Here is an 18,221-nt window from a genome sequence, read left to right on the forward strand (position 1 = left end):
AGGTGGGCAGATCACCTGAGGTCGGGAGTTCAAGACCAGCCTGACCAACATGGAGAAACCCTATCTCTACTGAAAATACAAAAATTAGCTGGGCATAGGAAATATATATGTTTCCATAAAGTATTGAATCTTCTGTTTAATCACATCAGTAGGAATCTAAAAGCAATTTTGGATTTTTTTTTTTTTTTTGAGATGGAGTCTTGCTCTGTTGCCCAGGCTGGTGTGCAGTGGTGCAATCTCGGCTCACTGCAACCTCTGCCTCCCAGGTTCAAGCGATTCTCCTGCCTCAGCCTCCCGAGTAGCTGGGACTACAGGTGCGCGCCACCATGCCCAGCTAATTTTTGTATTTTTAGTAGGGATGGGATTTCACCATGTTGGCCAGGATGGTCTTGATCTCTTGACCTCATGATCCGCCGGCCTTGGCCTCCCAAAGTGCTGGGATTACAGACGTGAGCCACTGCACCTGCCTAATTTTGGAATTTTTTTTTTTTTTTTTTTTGAGACGGAGTCTCGCTCTGCCACCCAGGCTGGAGTGCAGTGGCCGGATCTCAGCTCGCTGCAAGCTCCGCCTCCCGGGTTTACGCCATTCTCCTGCCTCAGCCTCCCGAGTAGCTGGGACTACAGGCGCCCGCCACCTTGCCCGGCTAGTTTTTTGTATTTTTTAGTAGAGACGGGGTTTCACCGGGTTAGCCAGGATGGTCTCAATCTCCTGACCTCGTGATCCACCCGTCTCAGCCTCCCAAAGTGCTGGGATTACAGGCTTGAGCCACCGCGCCCAGCCTAATTTTGGAATTTTCTACAAAAAATTTAGATTTTATTGCTGCTGCCATAAATATTAACTATTCCTACTCAAAAGCCTGGCAGCTGTCTGGCCACTGCTGTGTAGAACATATTTATGTGATCACTACCTTGCATGGTAACTCTGAGAGATAGGTGGTTTTATCTCAGAGGGACTTGTCCAATGTCATACAAATACATTATACAGCCAGAATTCATTGTACAAGGCCCAGATATGCATGGATTTCGCTAACCGTGGTTTTGTTAAGTAACATCAGTCTCCCAACAACAGGGTTCAAATATCAGTTACTACAGTATATTAAGTGTGAGCAATTACATAAAATATAAACTTCGTTGCCAGCTCGTCAGTGCACAAAGCACTGTGTGAATAACAAGTGTACATGATCAGTGACAAGTTGCATAATTTCTTTGAAAGTCTGTTATTTCATTCACTTATGTCTGTGCATGTGGTTGTGTTGCTTCTTGTCTCCCACCACACCGGGCCTCTTGGTAGGTTTTTACAAAAAAACCTAATTCTCAGTATTTCTTTCTCCTTTCTTTCTCCTTCCCTTCCCTTCCCTTCCCTTCCCTTCCCTTCCCTTCCCTTCCCTTCCCTTCCCTGCCCTGCCCTGCCCTGCCCTGCCCTGCCCTGCCCTGCCCTGCCCTCTCTTCCCTTTCTTTCTTGCTTTCTTTCTTTTCTTCTTTCTTTCTTGTTGTTGTTCAGAGTCTTACTCTGTCACCCAGGCTGGAGTGCAATAGTGTGATCTCAGCTCACTGCAAACTCCACCTCCCGGTTCCAAGTGATTCTCGTGTCTCAGCCTCCCAAGTAGCTGAGACTACAGGTACCCACCACCACACCTGGCTAATTTTTGTATTTTTAGTAGAGATGGTTTCACCATGTTGACCAGGCTGGTCTTGAACTCCTGACCTCAGGTGGTTTGCCTGACTTGGCCTCCCAAAGTGCTGGGATTACAGGTGTGAGCCACTGCGCCCAGCCTCAATATTTCTAATGTATTAAATTACATAGTACCAGATAAATATTAGTTTTACTATTTTCATTTCCCTGGACATTTAAAACTAAAAGAGTTTTTATTGTTTTGGCAAAAAAGTTTGAAGGTTACAGAACAATCATTTTTCTTATTGATCATTAAGATTGCTTTGCATGGTATCAGCTTGTATGTTCATTTTTACAGTCTTACACTACTTTGTACTTACGGTACAGTACTTTCAGTACTTTTTACTGGGCAAAGCAGGGAGACACACACATGCACACACACATAGCAAATAATTCAGTCTGGCTTGAGAGGAAGATGATTAGAATAGGACCCAGGCACAGTGGGTTTCTGTGCAGCTATTTACCACTTAGGCAACTTTTGCAAAGTTGCTTAGCTTCCCCGGGATGAGTTTTCTGGACAGCAAAATAACCGGTCTTAACTGGGACTCTTTCTCTTCTATCCCAGCCAGTCTGAATTCTGCCAGCCAGGCCTAACTTTCATCCCCTAAGAGAGAGAGGGCCACTTGATTCAATATGTAACGAAGTAATGAATACTGAATCTGTAAGTCAGTCTACCGATATCTGTAAAAGCAGTGAAAAGCAATATGGTTTTCTGAAAATGTTAACTATAAACATTATTTCCTATCAGTTTGCTGATTTCCTATAAGTTGGCTGACTTAGTCACAAAGTTAGTTTTCATTCATCCTGACCACACCTGACAGGCCTGTTTCCATGGCTGGGATCCTCTCCTCATGGTTCTTTCTGGTGCTGAAATGCACTTGGGCAATCATGCCCCTTAAATGTGCCTTTATGGGTTAGATGTGGTGGCTCATGTCTGTAATTCCAGCACTTTGGGAGGCTAAAGCAGGAGAATTACTTGAAGCCAATTCGAGACCAGCCTGGGCAACATAGTGAGACCCCCCCCCCCCGGCCCTGCCAATCTCTTTAAAAAAATGTTTTTGGCCGGGCACGGTGGCTCATGCCTGCAATCCCAGCATTTTGGGAGGCCGAGGTGGATGGATCACCTGAGGTTGGGAGTTTGAGACCAGCCTGGCCAACATGGAGAAACCCCTGACTCTACTAAAAATACAAAATTAGCCGGGCGTGGTGGCGCATGCCTGTAATCCCAGCTACTCAGGAGGCCAAGGCAGGAGAATCGCTTGAACCCGGGAGGCGGATGTTGCAGTGAGACGAGATGGTGCCATTGCACTCCAGCCTGGGCAACAAGAACGAAACTCCGTCTCAAAAAAAAAAAAAAGTATTTATGTTTATAAAATCTGAGAGGACAGCTGGGTGTGGTGGCACATACCTGTAGTCTCAGCTGTAGATCTCAGTGTAGATCATGCCACTGCACTCCAGCCTGTGTGCACAGTAAGACCCTGACTTGAAAAAAGCAAAAACAGAGGATGTAAAAAATTTCACTTTTGCTCTACTTTTTAACATCTGAAATATTCATAAAATATGGAAGTTCTTTCTAAGGACTGTTTCAGCATTGCTCGTGTCCTTCCTTCAGGCAGGGGCCTTGCCAGCTGTACTGGATGCAGCAGTAACTAAGCTGAAGTTGGTCGTTGCCCTTGATTACTTGTTAAATAAAGCCATTTCCCCTTGTTAAATAAAACAGGATAATTTAATTCAAAATACATGTGGGGCTGGGTGCGGTGGCTCACGCCACTTCGGAGGCCGAGGCAGGTAGATCATTTGAGGTCAGGAGTTCAAGACCAGCCTGGCCAACATGGTGAAACCCCATGCAGTAGTAGCATGTGCCATGGCCGGGCGCGGTGGCTCAAGCCTGTAATCCCAGCACTTTGGGAGGCCGAGACGGGCGGATCACGAGGTCAGGAGATCGAGACCATCCTGGCTAACACAGTGAAACCCCGTCTCTACTAAAAATACAAAAAACTTAGCCGGGCGAGGTGGCAGGCGCCTGTGGTCCCAGCTACTTGGGAGGCTGAGGCAGGAGAATGGCGTAAACCCGGGAGGCGGAGCTTGCGGTGAGCTGAGATCCGGCCACTGCACTCCAGCCTGGGTGACAGAGCGAGACTCCGTCTCAAAAAAAAAAAAAAAAAAAAAAAAAAAAAAAAAAAAAAAGTAGTAGCATGTGCCTGTAATCCCAGCTACTCAGGAGGCTGAAGCAGCAGAATCGCTTGAACCTGGGAGGTGGAGGTTGCAGTGAGCCACGATCGCACCACTGCACTCCAGTCTGAGTGAGACCCTGTCTCAAAAAAAAAAAAAAAGGCCGGGCATGGTGGCTTACGCCTGTAATCCCAGCACTTTGGGAGGCCAAGGTGGGTAGATCACCTGAGGTCAGGAGTTCAAGACTAGTCTAACCAACATGGTGAAATTCTTGTCTCTACTAAAAATACAAAATTTAGCCAGGTGTAGTGGCGGGCGCCTGTAATCCCAGCTACTCTGGAGGCTGAGGCATGAGAATCGCTTGAATCCGGGAGGTGGAGGAGGTTGCAGTGAGCTGAGATCGTGCCATTGCACTCCAGCCTGGGTGACAGCCTGACACACTATCTCAAAAAAAAAAAAAAAGAAAAGAAAAAAAAAAAGAAAATACATGTGGGCTGGGCATCGTGGCTCACGCCTGTAATCCCAGCACTTTGGGAGGTTGAGGCGGGCCAATCGCTTGAATTCAGTAGTTTGAAACCAGCCTGGCCAACCAATAGTGAAACTCTGTCTCTACTAAAAATTTAAAAATAAGCCAGGCATGGTGGTGTGTGCCTGGAGTCCCAGTTACTTGGGAGGCTGAGGCAGGAGAATCACTAGAACCCAGCAGGGAGACTGAGGCAGCAGAATCACTAGAATCCAGGAGGTAGAGGTTGCAGTGAACAAAAATTGCGCCACTGCACTCCAGCTTGGGTGACAGAGGAGACTCTGTCTCAAAAAATAAAAAGAAACCAAAACCAAAAAAAAAAAACAATATACGCGAACATGTGCTCACTTCAGTAGCATATGCAGTAAGATTAAAATACGCATGAACTCTTACAGAAAAACATTTCTAGTAGTCAGCAAATACTGAGAACTTATAGAAGATAGGAAGAATTAAATTGTTCTGTCCTTGCTTTTATTTATTTATTTATTTTATTTTATTTATTTGTTTTTTTTTGAGACAGAGTCTCGCTCTGTCGCCCAGGCTGGGGTGCAGTGGCCGGATCTCAGCTCACTGCAAGCTCCACCTCCCGGGTTTATGCCATTCTCCTGCCTCAGCCTCCCGAATAGTTGGGACTACAGGCGCCCGCCACCTCGCCCGGCTAGTTTTTTTTTTTTTTGTATTTTTTTAGTAGAGACGGGGTTTCACCGTGTTAGCCAGGATGGTCTCGATCTCCTGACCTCATGATCCACCTGTCTCGGCCTCCCAAAGTGCTGGGATTACAGGCTTGAGCCACCGTGCCCGGCGCTTTTATTTTTTAATGTCTTGGATACCAGCATCCTTGCTTTGTTTTTTTTGGAGACAGAGTCTTGCTCTATCGCCCAGGCTGGAGTGCAGTGGCACGATGTTGGCTCACTGCAACCTCCGCCTCCTGGGTTCACATGATTCTTCTGACTCAGCTTCCCAAGTAGCTGGGATTACAGGTGTGCACCACCACGACCAGCTAATTTTTTGTATTTTTAGTAGAGACAGGGTTTCACCATGCTGGCCAGGCTGGTCTCGAACTCCTGACCTTGTGATCTGCTTGCCTCGGCCTTCGAAAGTGCTGGGATTACAGGTGTGAGCCACTGTGCCTGGCCAGCATCCTTGCTTTTTAGAGCGCTTACTGCCAAGCTGAGGGATAAGTCAGATATTATACATTTTCAGAAAAGAAGACATATGCAGGAGCTGCATGTAACTGAAAACAAACAAAAAGAATATTTGAGAATCGAAAAGTTTGATTAAATCACACAGCAATGAAATATAAAGACTAATATAAAAATAGCACATTTCCAATCAATACTTATCTGAAATAAATGTATATTGTGCATCTGTTAGGAACCCTATACTCTACTAAAAACTAAATTAAAACCAACCACATTAAACCCTTAAGGCAAAGTCAGAGCAAACCCTTCTGATGCTTATGGGGCAGCATTCCTTCACCCTGTTTCAGATATCAAGTCCCTGTGCTATTCATAAATGAGACAACCTTACAATAAGCTGCTTTCAATTCATAGACATTGGATCATTGCCTTTGGTGTGAAGTCATCCATGTTAGGGTACAATTTCATGAGGTGACAAATGGAGTTAGAGTAAGCTTCCTATGCCTCCATTCTGATAAATTTTGCATCCACAGAGTAAAAGTGGATGGATAGCATATTAGAAGGCTGCACTTTCTTCTATACTTTTTTTTGTTTTTTAAAAGACAAGAGTCTCACTCTGTTGCCTAGCCCGGAGTGCCGTGACGCGATGTCAGATCACTGTAACCTCCGCCTCCTGGGTTCAAGTGATTCTACTGCCTTAGCCTCCCGAGTAGCTGGGATTACAGGCGTGTGCCAACAAACCTGGCTAATTTTTGTATTTTTAGTAAAGATGGGGTTTCACCATGTTGGCCAGGCTGGTCTCGAACTCGTGACCTCAGGTGATCCACTCACCTCAGCCTCCCAGAGTGCTGGGATTACAGGCATGAACCACTGCGCCCAGCCTCTTCTATACATATTAGTAAGACTCCCACAGCATACTGCAGCATTTTGTGAAATAACAGAATAATAATCAAGGCTTGTCAGATAAAGGGGCTCCAGCCCTTCAGGATAAGTCAAGAAAGGCAGTACCTTAGCACACAGACTGAGCAACAGGTCAGATTTAAGATGGGACTTCCATTGTTCTGTCTCAGACTAGAGCTCATTGTATGATACAGGGGGCCATTTAGCCATGCAGAGTTGTTGAGCACTTGAAATGTGGTTAGTTTGGCCGTGGTGGCTCACGCCTATAATCCCAGCACTTTGGGAGGCCAAGGCTGTCGGATCACATGATCAGGAGATCGAGAGCATCCTGGCTAACATGGTGAAACCATGTCTCTACTAAAAATACAAAAAATTAGCCAGGCGTGGTGTCACGTGCCTGTAGTCCCAGCTACTCGAGAGGCTGAGGCAGGAGAATCATTTGAACCTGGGAGGCAGAGGTTGCAGTGAGCCAAGATCGCGCCACTGCACATCAGCCTGGGCGACAGAGCGAGATTCTGTCTCGGAAAAAAAAAAAAAAAAGAAATGTGGTTAGTGCCACTGAGAGCCTGACTTTTTATTTTATTACTTTTTGAGCCAGGGTCTTGCTTTGTCTGTAATCCCAGCACTTTGGAAGGCTGGGGTGGGTGGTTCACCTGACGTCGGGAGTTTGAGAACAGCTTGGTCAACATGGTGAATCCCTGTCTCTACTACAAATACAAAAATGAGCCAGGCGTGGTGGCATGTGCCTGTAATCCCAGCTACTAGAGAGGCTGAGGCAGGAGAATTGTTTGAACCTGGGAGGCAGAGGTTGCAGTGAGCCAAAATGGTGCCACTGCACTCCAGCCTGGGCAACACAGCAAGACTCCGTCTCAGAAAAAAAAAATAATAAACTATACTGTATGTATATACCACATTTTGTTCATCCATTCATCTAACCAGTGGACACTTGGCTCACCTCTACCTTTTGACTATTGTGAATAATGCTGCTATGAACATGAACATACAATATCTGAGTTTCTGCTTTGAATTCTTTTGCATATAGACCCAGAAGTGGTATTGCTGGATCATATGTATGGTAATTCTATTTTTTGTTTCTTGAGGATCTGCCAGAACTGTTTTCCATAATGACTGCACCATTTTACATTTCTATCAACAGTACATAGGGCTGACATTTCTTCATGTCCTTGCCTTAATTTAAATTTAAAAACAAGTACTCATTCAGTTATTGGAAGACTTTTAAGTATGTTTGGAATAACTTAGGTATGTGAATCTACTTTTTCAACTATTATTTTATTTTTGAGACGGACTTTTTTAGTCCTCTTCTCCCTCTTTTCTGCCCTTAACATGCACATTCATCTTCCTTTTATTAGTGGATTCCCTGAGTGGAAACATCTGTCCACTGTTACTGCAGAAGGCTGGGCTGTCCCATGGTGACTGTCTGGTGTCCAGGCTGGAGTTTTTTCTCTTTTGTTGCTTTGTTGCCAGGGTGGAGTGCAGTGGCCTGATCTCGGCTCACTGCAACCTCCGCCTCCAGGGTTCAAGCAATTATCCTGCCTCACCTTCCTGAGTAGCTGGGTCTACAGGCACCTGCCACCATGTCCAGCTAATTTTTATATTTTTAGTAGAGACAGGGTTTCACCATATTGGCCAGGATGGTCTTGATCTCTTGACCTCGTGATCTGCCCGCTTCGGCCTCCCAAAGTGCTGGGATTACAGGCTTGAGCCATTGCACCCGGCATCAACTATTGTTTTTACGGGTTCTAAATAAAAATTAAGTATACCCAGGAAAATATAGCATCTGCATTGAGATGTGCTGTAATACCAGGTTTCAAAAACTTAATACAGAAAAAAAGAATGTCAAATGTCTCATGGATAACTTTATTAATCACATGTGAATTATAATATTTTGGATATATTGAATCAAATAAAAATACAACATTAATTTCACCCGTTTCTTTTTACTTTTATAAATGCAGCTAGTAGAAATTTTTTTTTTTTTTTTTTTTTTTTTTGAGATGGAGTCCTGTTCTGTCGCCCAGGCTAGAGGGCAGCGGCGTGATCTCGGCTCACCACAACCTCCGCCTCCTGGGTTCAAGCAATTCTCCTGCCCCAGCCTCCGGAGTAGCTGGGATTACAGGCATATGCCACCATGCCAGGCTAATTTTATATTTTTAGTAGAGACAGGGTTTCTCCATGTTGGTCAGGCTAATCTCAAACTCCCGACCTCAGATGATCCACCTGCCTCTGCCTCCTACAGTGCTGGGATTACAGGCGTGAACCACTGTGCCTGGCCAGCTTATGTATTTCTGTGTTCTATTCTACAGCACTGCTACAGAGGTAGCCTCCACTCTTACCACATAATTATGAAAGCCATCAGATTCCGGAAGACAGGCTCCTTCAGTCAAAGTTACAATTGTTATAAGTCAAGTAATCCCTCTTCTCCCTCTTTTCTGCCCTTAACATGCACATTCATCTTCCTTTTATTAGTGGATTCCCTGAGTGAAAACATCTGTCCACTGTGACTGCAGAAGGCTGGGCTGTCCCATGGTGACTGTCTGGTGTCCAGGCTGGAATACCCTATTTTCTGTTTTGTTGGTTATCCTGTACAGTGTTGATTAATTTCTGTGTCTGGGGAAGTCTGGGAGTAGGGGATGGGGTTGGGGGATGCTGACACCACCAAGAAAAGCTCAGGAGATGTGTCAATGTGTTTGCAGAGCCTAAGAGATACCTTCCTTCCTTCTCCTTTGATTTGACAATGCCGCCTTACCAAAACTTTTCCTGTTCCTCCTGTAGATTTGTGGTTTTTATTTCTTATAGAGACAGGGTCCCACTAATTGCCCAGGCTGGTCTCAAACTCCTGAGCTTAACTGATCCTCCTGCCTCGGCCTCCCAAAGTGCTAGGATTATAGGCATAAGCCACTGCACTCAGCCACATTTGGGGTTTTAAATTTAATTTTATAATTATTTTAATTATTTTTAGATAGAGTCTTACTCTGTTGCCCAGGCTGTAGTGCAGTGGCATGATCATGGCTCAGTGTAGCCTCAATGTCCTGGGCACAGGTGATCCTTCCACCTCAGCCTCCTGAGTAGCTGGGACCACCAGCACTTGCTACCACACCTGGCTAATTTTTTTGTTATGTTTTTTGTAGAGACGGGTTTTAGCCATGTTCCCAGCCTGTTTTAGCTTATTAATTTTTTTTTTTTTTTTTGAGACGGAGTTTTGCTCTTGTTGCCCAGGCTGGAGAGCGGTGGCACAATCTCGGCTCACCATAACCTCCGCCTCCTGGGTTCAAGCAATTCTCTGCCTCAGCCTCTCCAGTAGCTGGGATTACAGGCATCTACCACCATGCCAGGCTAATTTTTGTATTTTTTGTAGAGACAGGGTTTCACCATCTTGGCCAGGCTGGTCTTGAACTTTGAACTCCTGACCTCATGATCCATCTGACTCAGCCTCCCAAAGTGCTGGGATTACAGGCGTCAGCCACTGCACCCGGCCTAAATTTTTTTTTTTTTAGAGACAGGGTCTCACTACATTGCTTAGGCTGGTCTTAAACTTCCAGGCTCAAGTGATTCTCTCACCACAGCCTCCTGAGTAGCTCGGAGTACACACATGAGCCCCTGTGCCTGGCTACATCTGTGGTTCTTTTTTTTTTTTTTGAGACGCAGTCTCCCTATGTTGCAATGGCACGATCTCAGCTTACTGCAACCTCTGCCTCCCTGGTTCAAGCGATTCTCTCACCTCTGTCTCCTGGGTAGCTGGGACTACAGGATCGCGCCACCACGCCCAGCTAATTTTTGTATTTTTTTTTTTTTTTGAGATGGAGTCTCGCACTGTCGCTTAGACTGGAGTGCAGTGGCATGATCTCTGCTCACTGCAACCTCTGCCTCCCAGGTTCAGATGATTTTCCTGCCTCAGCTTGCAGAGTAGCTGGGATTACAGGTGCTTGCCACCATGCCTGGTTAATTTTTTTTTTTTTTTTTTGAGACAGAATCTTGCTCTGTTGCCTAGGCTGCTCTGTCACCCAGGCTGGAGTGCAGTGGCCCGATCTCGGCTCACTGCAAGCTCCACCTCCGAGGTTCACACCATTCTCCTGCCTCAGCCTCACAAGTAGCTGGGACTACAGGCGCCTGACACCCACACCCAGCTCATTTTTTTGTATTTTTAGTAGAGACGGAGTTTCACCATGTTAGCCAGGATGGTCTCGATCTCCTGACCTCGTGATCCGCCTGCCTTGGCCTCCCAAAGTTTTGGGATTCCAGGCATGAGCCACTGCACCTGGTCACGCCTGGCTAGTTTTTGTATTTTTAGTACAGACGGGGTTTCATTATGTTGGCCGGGGTGGTCTTGAGCTCCTGACCTCCTGATCTGCCCACCTCCACCTCCCCAAATGCTGGCATTACAGGCATGAGCCACTGCACCCGGCCGTTTTTTTTTTTTTTTAGTAGAGATGGGGTTTCACCATGTTGGACAGGCTGGTCTCGACCTCCTGACCTTATGTGATCCGCCCACCTCATCCCCCCAAAGTGCTGGGATTACAGGCGTGAGACACTGTGCCTGGCCTCATTTGTGGTTCTTACTCACTTGCAGCTTGAGTAATTTCTACTATGGGAACAGTCGGGAATCCTGGGCTCACTTGGATCTACGTGCCAATGTAGTAGTAGGGTCACACATAGACCAGGTGTGGTCACTTTCAGTAACTGATGGCTGCGTGCCCATTTGAGGCGTTGTGTGGCAATTCAGGAGGGAACCCTGAAATGTCCAGTAGGGAGGAGTGGGTGGCAGGAAATGTATATGTTTTGAAACAGGGTCTTGCTCTGTCACCTAGGCTGGAGTGCAGTGGTGTGATCACAGCTCACTGCAGCCTCAACCTCCTAAGCTCAAGCAATCCTCCTGTTTCTGCCTGTCAAGTAGCTGGTATCACAGGCACATACCAGCAAACCTGGCTATTACCATAATTCTGTTGCTCATACCAGGGTCATTCATGATGAAATAATTATCATCACCGCCTGAGTCAAAAGCAAAAATAAAGCTCCTTCCTGAAGAGTATATTGTGCGTAAGAGTTTGTTTCAATACAACTTTTTTTTTTTTTTTTTTTTTTTTTTTGAGATGGCAGTGTTGCTTTGTTGCGCAGGCTACATGGTGTGATTTCAGCTCACTGCAACTTCTGCCTCCTGAGTTCAAGCGATTCTTCTACCTCTGCCTCCCAAGTAGCAGGGACTACAGGCATGTGCTACCACACCTGGCTAATTTTTGTATTTTTAGTAAAGACAGGCTTTCACCCTGTTGCCCAGGTTGGTCTCAAACTCCTGACCTCAAGTCATCTGCCCACCTCAGCCTCTCAAAGTGCTGGGATTATAGGTATGAGCCACTGCGCTGGCCTTTGAGCGGGAGTCTTGCTCTATCACCAAGGCTGGAGTGCAGTGGGAGACCTCTCAGCACTTTTTTTTTTTTTTTTTTTAAGACGGAGTCTCACTCTGTTGCGCAGGCTGGAGTGCAGTGGTGTGATCTCAGCTCACTGCAAGCTCCGCCTCCCGGGTTCAAGCCATTCTCCTGCCTCAGCCTCCCGAGTAGCTGGAACTACAGTCGCCTGCCACCACGCCCGGCTAATTTTTTGTATTTTTAGTAGAGACGGGGTTTCACCGTGTTAGGATGGTCTCGATCTGCTGACCTTGTGATCTGCCTGCCTTGGCCTCCCAGCATTTTGGGCAGATCACCTGAGGTCGGAGTTTGAGACTAACCTGGCGAACATGGCAAAACCCCGTCTCTACTGAAAATAAAAAAATTAGCTGGGTGCAGCGGTTCACGTCTGTAATCCCAACACTTTGGGAGGCTAAAGCAGGCGGATCACTTAAGCTGAGTTTGAGACCAGCCTGGGCAACATGGTGAAACCTTGTCTCTACCAAAAATGCAAAAATGAGCCAGGTGTGGTGGCGTGCGCCTGTAGTCCCAGCTACTCGGGAGGCTGAGGCAGAAGAATTGCTTGAACCTGGGAGGCAGAGGTTGCAGTGAGTCGAGATCGCGCCCCTGCACCCCAGTCTGGACGACAGAGCAAGACTCAGTGTCAAAAAAAAAAAAAAAAAAAAAAAAAGAAATGCTTGTTTTGGCCAGATGCAATGGCTCACAGCTATAATCCCAGCACTTTGAGAGGCTGAGGCAGGAGAAGGATCACTTGAGCCCAGGAGTTAGAGACCAGCCTAGGTAACACAGCAAGTCTCCCTCTCTCCAGAAAAATTTAAAAATCAGCTGGATGTGGCTGGGGACGGTGACTCAATCCTGTAATCCCAGCACTTTGGGAAGCCAAGACAGGCAGATCACTTGAGGTCAGGAGTTCAAGACCAGCCTGGCCAATACGGTGAAACCCCGTCTCTACTAAAAATCCAAAAATTGCCGGGCGCGGTGGCTCACGCCTGTAATCCCAGCACTTTGGGAGGGCGAGGCGGGCGGATCACAAGGTCAGGAGATCGAGACCACGGTGAAACCCCGTCTCTACTAAAAATACAAAAAATTAGCCGGGCGCGGTTGTGGGCGCCTGTAGTCCCAGCTACTTGGGAGGCTGAGGCAGGAGAATGGCGTGAACCCGGGAGGCGGAGCTTGCAGTGAGCCGAGATCGCGCCACTGCACTCCAGCCTGGGCGACAGAGCGAGACTCCGTCTCAAAAAAAAAAAAAAAAATAAAAAATAAAAATCCAAAAATTAGCCAGGCGTGGTGGCATGAGCCTGTAGTTCCAGCTACTTGGGAGGCTGAGGCAGAATTGCTTGAACTTGGGAATCGGAGGTTGCAGTGAGCTGAGATTGTGTCACTGTATTTCAGCCTGGGCATTGCAATGATACTCCATTTATAAAAAAAAAGCCAGGCACGGTGGCTCATGCCTGTAATCCGAGCACTTCGGGAGGCCAAGGGCGGATCATGAGGTCAGGAGTTCAAGACCAGTCTGGCCAACATAGTGAAACCCCCTTTCTACTAAAAACACAAAAAGTTAGCCGGGTGTGGTGGTGTGCACCTGTAATCCGCTACTCTGGAGGCTGAAGCAGGAGAATCGCGTGAACCTGGGAGGCAGAGGTTGCAGTGAGCGGAGATCGCGCCATTGCACTCCAGCCTGGGAGACAGTGCAAGACACCGTCTCAACAACAACAAAAAAGGATAGAAAAAAAAAATCGGCTGGGTGTGGTGGTGACCCCTGTAGACCCAGTTACTGGGAGGCTGAGAGGCTGAAGTGGGAAGATTGCTTGAGCTGAGGTCAAGGCTGCACTGAGCTGAGATCCTGCCACTGCACTCCTGCCTAGGGGATGGTGCAAGACCCTGTCTCAAAGAGGAAAAAAAAAAAGAAAGAAAAATTTATTTTGATTTCTCATTAGAGTATAGGCTCTGAAGTTTCATTTGTGCATATGAGTTATGTATCTTTCACACATAAATATAAGTTTATCTATATTGGCCATGCCTACTGGTCAGACTACCAGAGGCATACACATGGTAGTATGATGATTTGCTATTTCAGTGAATGGATATATTCCTCACTGTGAACCAGTTATTATTTGGGGCTATTAGTTGCTGCAATGAGACATCACACCTCTGAAACCATGGGGTGTCTTAGACTTGTTAGAGGGCTTGTTATACCATTTGGACTTGTGGCTGGCAATTTTGGGGAGGGTCCAAGGACAGGGGTGTGTTTTGGACTGGGTGTTGTACTAACGCAGGGGCAACTCAAGAGATTATTTTAACAATTTTAGGTCGGGCGCGGTGGCTCACGCCTGTAATCCCAGCACTCTAGGAGACCGAGGCAGGCGGAGCACTTGAGGTCAGGAGTTTGAGATCAGCCTTGCCAACCTGGTGAAACCCCATCTCTACTAGGTGGCAGGTGCCTGTAATCCCAACTTGGGAGGCTGAGGCAGGAGAATTGCTTAAACCTGGGAGGCGGAGGTTGCAGTGAGCCGAAATTGTGCCACTTCACTCCAGCCTAGGCGACAGAGCAAGACTCACTCTCAAAAAAAAAAAAAAAAAAAAAAAAAAAAATTTTAATCCAGAAAGCAGGAGGAATAGAGAGGACCTAAAGCTGTCACTGGAGAAAAAGCAGTAATTACTCACACCAGCTGAAGAAGGGATGTTTATTCTTCTGTGTGTGGTTGCGCAGTGCGTTTTTATTTATGCAGAGATTACTGATTGGAATTATTTTCTCCTTCCCTCAGTCAGAGAGAGAACTCATCTGGTATCTTCTGTGAACCTGTTTATGTTCAAGTAATCCAGGCCAGCTACCGTGGGTCTCAGGGCTTTTTTTTTGGGGACAGTGTCTCGCTCTTGTTGCCCAGGCTGGAGTGCAATGGCGAGATCTCGGCTTACAGCAACCTCCACCTCCCGGGTTCAAGTTCTTCTCCTGCCTCAGCCTCCTGAGTAGCTGGGATCACAGGCATGTGCCATCACACCCAGCTAATTTTGTATTTTTAGTAGAGATGGGGTTTCACCATGTAGGCCAGGCTGATCTTAAACTCCTGATCTCAGGTGATCCACCCGCCTCGGCCTCCCAATGTGTTAGGATTACAGGCGTAAGCCACCACGCCCGGGCTTTTTATTTTTTTTCTTCCAAATGCTGCACCTAACCACATTTAGGTGGCAGGCAAAAGGATATTGCTTAGCTGCTTTGCTACAGAAATGGTAACTCTTGGGCAGGGCGCGGTGGCTCACGCCTGTAATCCTAGCACTTTGGGAGGCCGAGGCGAGTGGATCACCTGAGGTCAAGAGTTCGAGACCAGCCTGGCCAAAATGGTGAAACCCCACCTTTACTAAAAATACAAAAATTTAACCGGGCGTGGTGGCGGACGCCTGTAATCCCAGCTACTCGGGAGCCTGATGCAGGAGAATCACTTGAACCCGGGAGGCGGAGGTTGCAGTGAGCCGAGATCGCGCCATTGCACTCCAGCCTGGGCAACAAGAAAGAAACTTCGTCTCAAACAAACAAAAAAGACAACTTTTGATCCCTGAGGCTGCTGATTCCAACTGTGTGCATGTGCTTAACAAATACCTCCGCACCCAGGCCTGGGAAGCTGGCTGCTTTGTTTAGAGCAAATACAGCAGGCCTGATATAGCAGGAACTGACGATAACGAACTGGACGCGTGTTTCTCCTGCAGCGAAGGTTATGGTGCTGACAGCCTCTGCCTTACACTTTGTCCCTGGGAATCAGGCCTGTGGCCAGTCCTGCCTCCTGGAAAGCCGCGATGCGTGAGAGGACCTGATGCGGAGCGGGACCCCGTCCTCTCCGTATTTCCCCAACACCCGGCGGCACAGGCTGCCTGCGCTCCTTAAGCTAGGTCAGTTCTCAGGCCCACAGTTCTCGTTCTCCTAACATCCTCCGCAGAAAACTACCTTCATTTTTCCCTCTTGCGCCGGTCTTGAAACGGGGCGTCCTTTGGGCTCACGTTGCGGCGCTCAGCGGCCTCAACCGTCAGCCGCCTCCAGGGCCTCAGGAGCAGTGGTTGGGGCTCGCCCTCCAGCGCCCGGGGTCCTCGGCCCAGCCCTGCTCCGAGCGCGTCACAATGGCGTCGCGGCCCCGCCCCCGGACGACCGGGCGCGGTCCCAGCCTCCTTCGGTTTCGTGGGGAAGCCGGACTGCGCCGTGTCTTCTAAAGAAGGTTGAGGGAAGAGTCTGGCCAGCGAACAAGAGGGCAGCTGGTAGCAGGCTGGGATGCCAGTGGCGTAGAGACGAGGCCCAGCCACGCACGCGGGAGCAGCAGGACTTCCGGAAGCGCAGGCAGCGCTCGACCGGAAGGGGCCCGGGACTGGCTCAGGCCCCGCCCCTCGGAGGCCCCGCCCAGGGAGCCCTGCGGCAGTTTCCATGGTGAGATGGTCAACAGGCCCGAAAGTTCCTCAGCTACGACGACCACCAGGTACCTCGGGTTCCTCCCTCTTTCGAGAGACCGCCGAGGTGCGGGCTGTAAGAGCTGGAGCGTGGAGCCTCCGAGGCCGAGGTGAGGGGCGGCCGGCGGGCAGGGGCCGGGTCTGAGGTCGAGGGCTGCACACCCAGGGTCGAGCGGGGACCGGGCCCGTTAGGGGTGGGGACGGGATTTGGGATCAGGGAGAGTCGTGGCAGAGAGAACACAGAGGATCCTTGACTCCATGCCGGAGCGGCCAGCCCACCCTAGAGAGGCGAGACAAGGGCAACCAGAAGGAACCAAGTCTGCGGAAGCGCTTCCTCTGGTCATGGATATTGGAAGAGTCCTGGACCAGTGACCCTGGACCTAGGAGGCATAAGAGGTCTACACACACTTGCAAGGATACCTTCACGGTTATTGAGTTGTGGTGAGAAAAGAGGCTCTTTTTAGTTTATTTTTTAAGGCAGTACATTCACATACTTAAGAGTCAGAAACTTACACAAGGCTTTATTACTCAAAACTCCCTTTTCCCAGTTCCTTCTGAGGAAATAGTTTCAAATCTTTGAACTTTTTTCTCCAGAAGTTTTATTTCTTTCTCTTACATCGGCAGCTCTTCCCTGTGTTCTTCCTTCATTAGCTTTACTAAGTTTGTATTCTTTGGTCGGAAATATTTATTTATTTATTTATAAATAGAAACGTGGGTATCATTAATATTGCCCAGGCTGGTCTTGAACTCCTGGGCTCAAGTGATTCTTCTGCTTTAGCTTCCCAAAGTGTGAGGATTACAGGCTGAACCACGGCCTCTCGCCGAAATATTTCTTCATTGATTTCCTTTGCCTCCTAGTCTTACTTTTCTGGTGTGTGTGTGTGTGTGTGTAATAGCCATTTGTTTTTTCTTTCTCCTTTCTAGTCATATCCTTAAATACATTTTGCACTAATTCCTTTTGAAACCTCATCATGGAAAGAACTTGAATTTAGCAGATTAGGGGTGAGTGCAGGCCTTTGTCTTAGCTTCCATATATATATATATATATATATATAAATTTTTTTTTTTTTTTTTGAGATGGAGTCTCCGTCTGTCGCCCAGGCTGGAGTGCAGTGGCGTGATTTTGGCTCACTGCAACCTTCACCTCCTGGATTGAAGCAATTCTCCTACCTCAGCCTCCCAAGTAACTAGGATTACAGGCACATGCCACCACACCCGGCTAATTTTTGTATTTTTAGTAGAGACAAGGTTTTGCCCTGTTGGCCAGGCTGGTCTCGAACTATTGACCTCAGGTGATCCACCCGCCTAAGCCCCACAAAGTGCTGGGATTACAGGCGTGAGCCACTGCACCCAGCCCCCATATATTAAGAAATATACCCTTGTGTATTGTTGGTAAGAATGTAAAATGGTACAGCAGCTGTGGAAAACAGTATGGCAGTTCCTCAAAAAATTACATAGAGAATTGCTATATGATCCAGCAGTACCACTTCTGGGTCTGTATCCAAGAGAAATGAAAGCGGGGACTCAGTTACTTGTACATTTATGTTCATAGCAGCATTATTTGCAATAGTCAAAAAGTAGAGGTAACCCCAGTGTCCATTGGTAGATGGATAAACAAAATGTGTCATATACAATAGAATATCATTCAGCCTTAGGAAGAAAATCTTGGCTGGATGCAGCAGCTCATGCTGGTAATCCCAGCTCTTTGGGAGGCCAAGTGGGAGGATTGCTTGAGTCCAGGAGTTCCAGACCAACCTGGGCAACATAGCGAGATCCTGTTTCCACAAAAAATAAAATAAAGAATACAAAAATTAGCTGGGCATTGTGGCATGTGCCTGTAGTCCTAGCTACTCTGGAAGCTGAAGTTGAAGGATTACATGCGCTTAGGATGTTTAGGCTTCAGTGAGCCATGATTGCACTGTTGTACTCCAGCCTGAGTGACAGAGCGAGACTCCATTTGTTCAAAA

The 18,221-nt window shown here is 47.5% G+C and overlaps 1 protein-coding gene across 9 annotated transcripts in view; it reads left to right on the forward strand.

The window, feature by feature from the left end:
• Nucleotides 1–14,419: 14,419 nt before the first annotated feature.
• The window catches only part of LOC105486606 (zinc finger protein 487), a 46,616-nt gene continuing 42,814 nt past the window's right edge, over nt 14,420–18,221 (forward strand). For 2 of the 9 annotated variants that reach the window (XM_011749518.3, XM_011749519.3), the window contains exon 1: nt 14,420–16,364. In XM_011749518.3, coding sequence (XP_011747820.1) covers nt 16,232–16,364 — 133 coding nt within the window. In that variant the 5' untranslated portion in view covers nt 14,420–16,231. The other 7 variants (XM_024794347.2, XM_071070063.1, XM_071070064.1 and 4 more) reach the window with 5 other exon arrangements.

Source organism: Macaca nemestrina, chromosome 9 (genome assembly GCF_043159975.1).
Source record: "Macaca nemestrina isolate mMacNem1 chromosome 9, mMacNem.hap1, whole genome shotgun sequence".
NCBI lineage: Eukaryota > Metazoa > Chordata > Mammalia > Primates > Cercopithecidae > Macaca > Macaca nemestrina.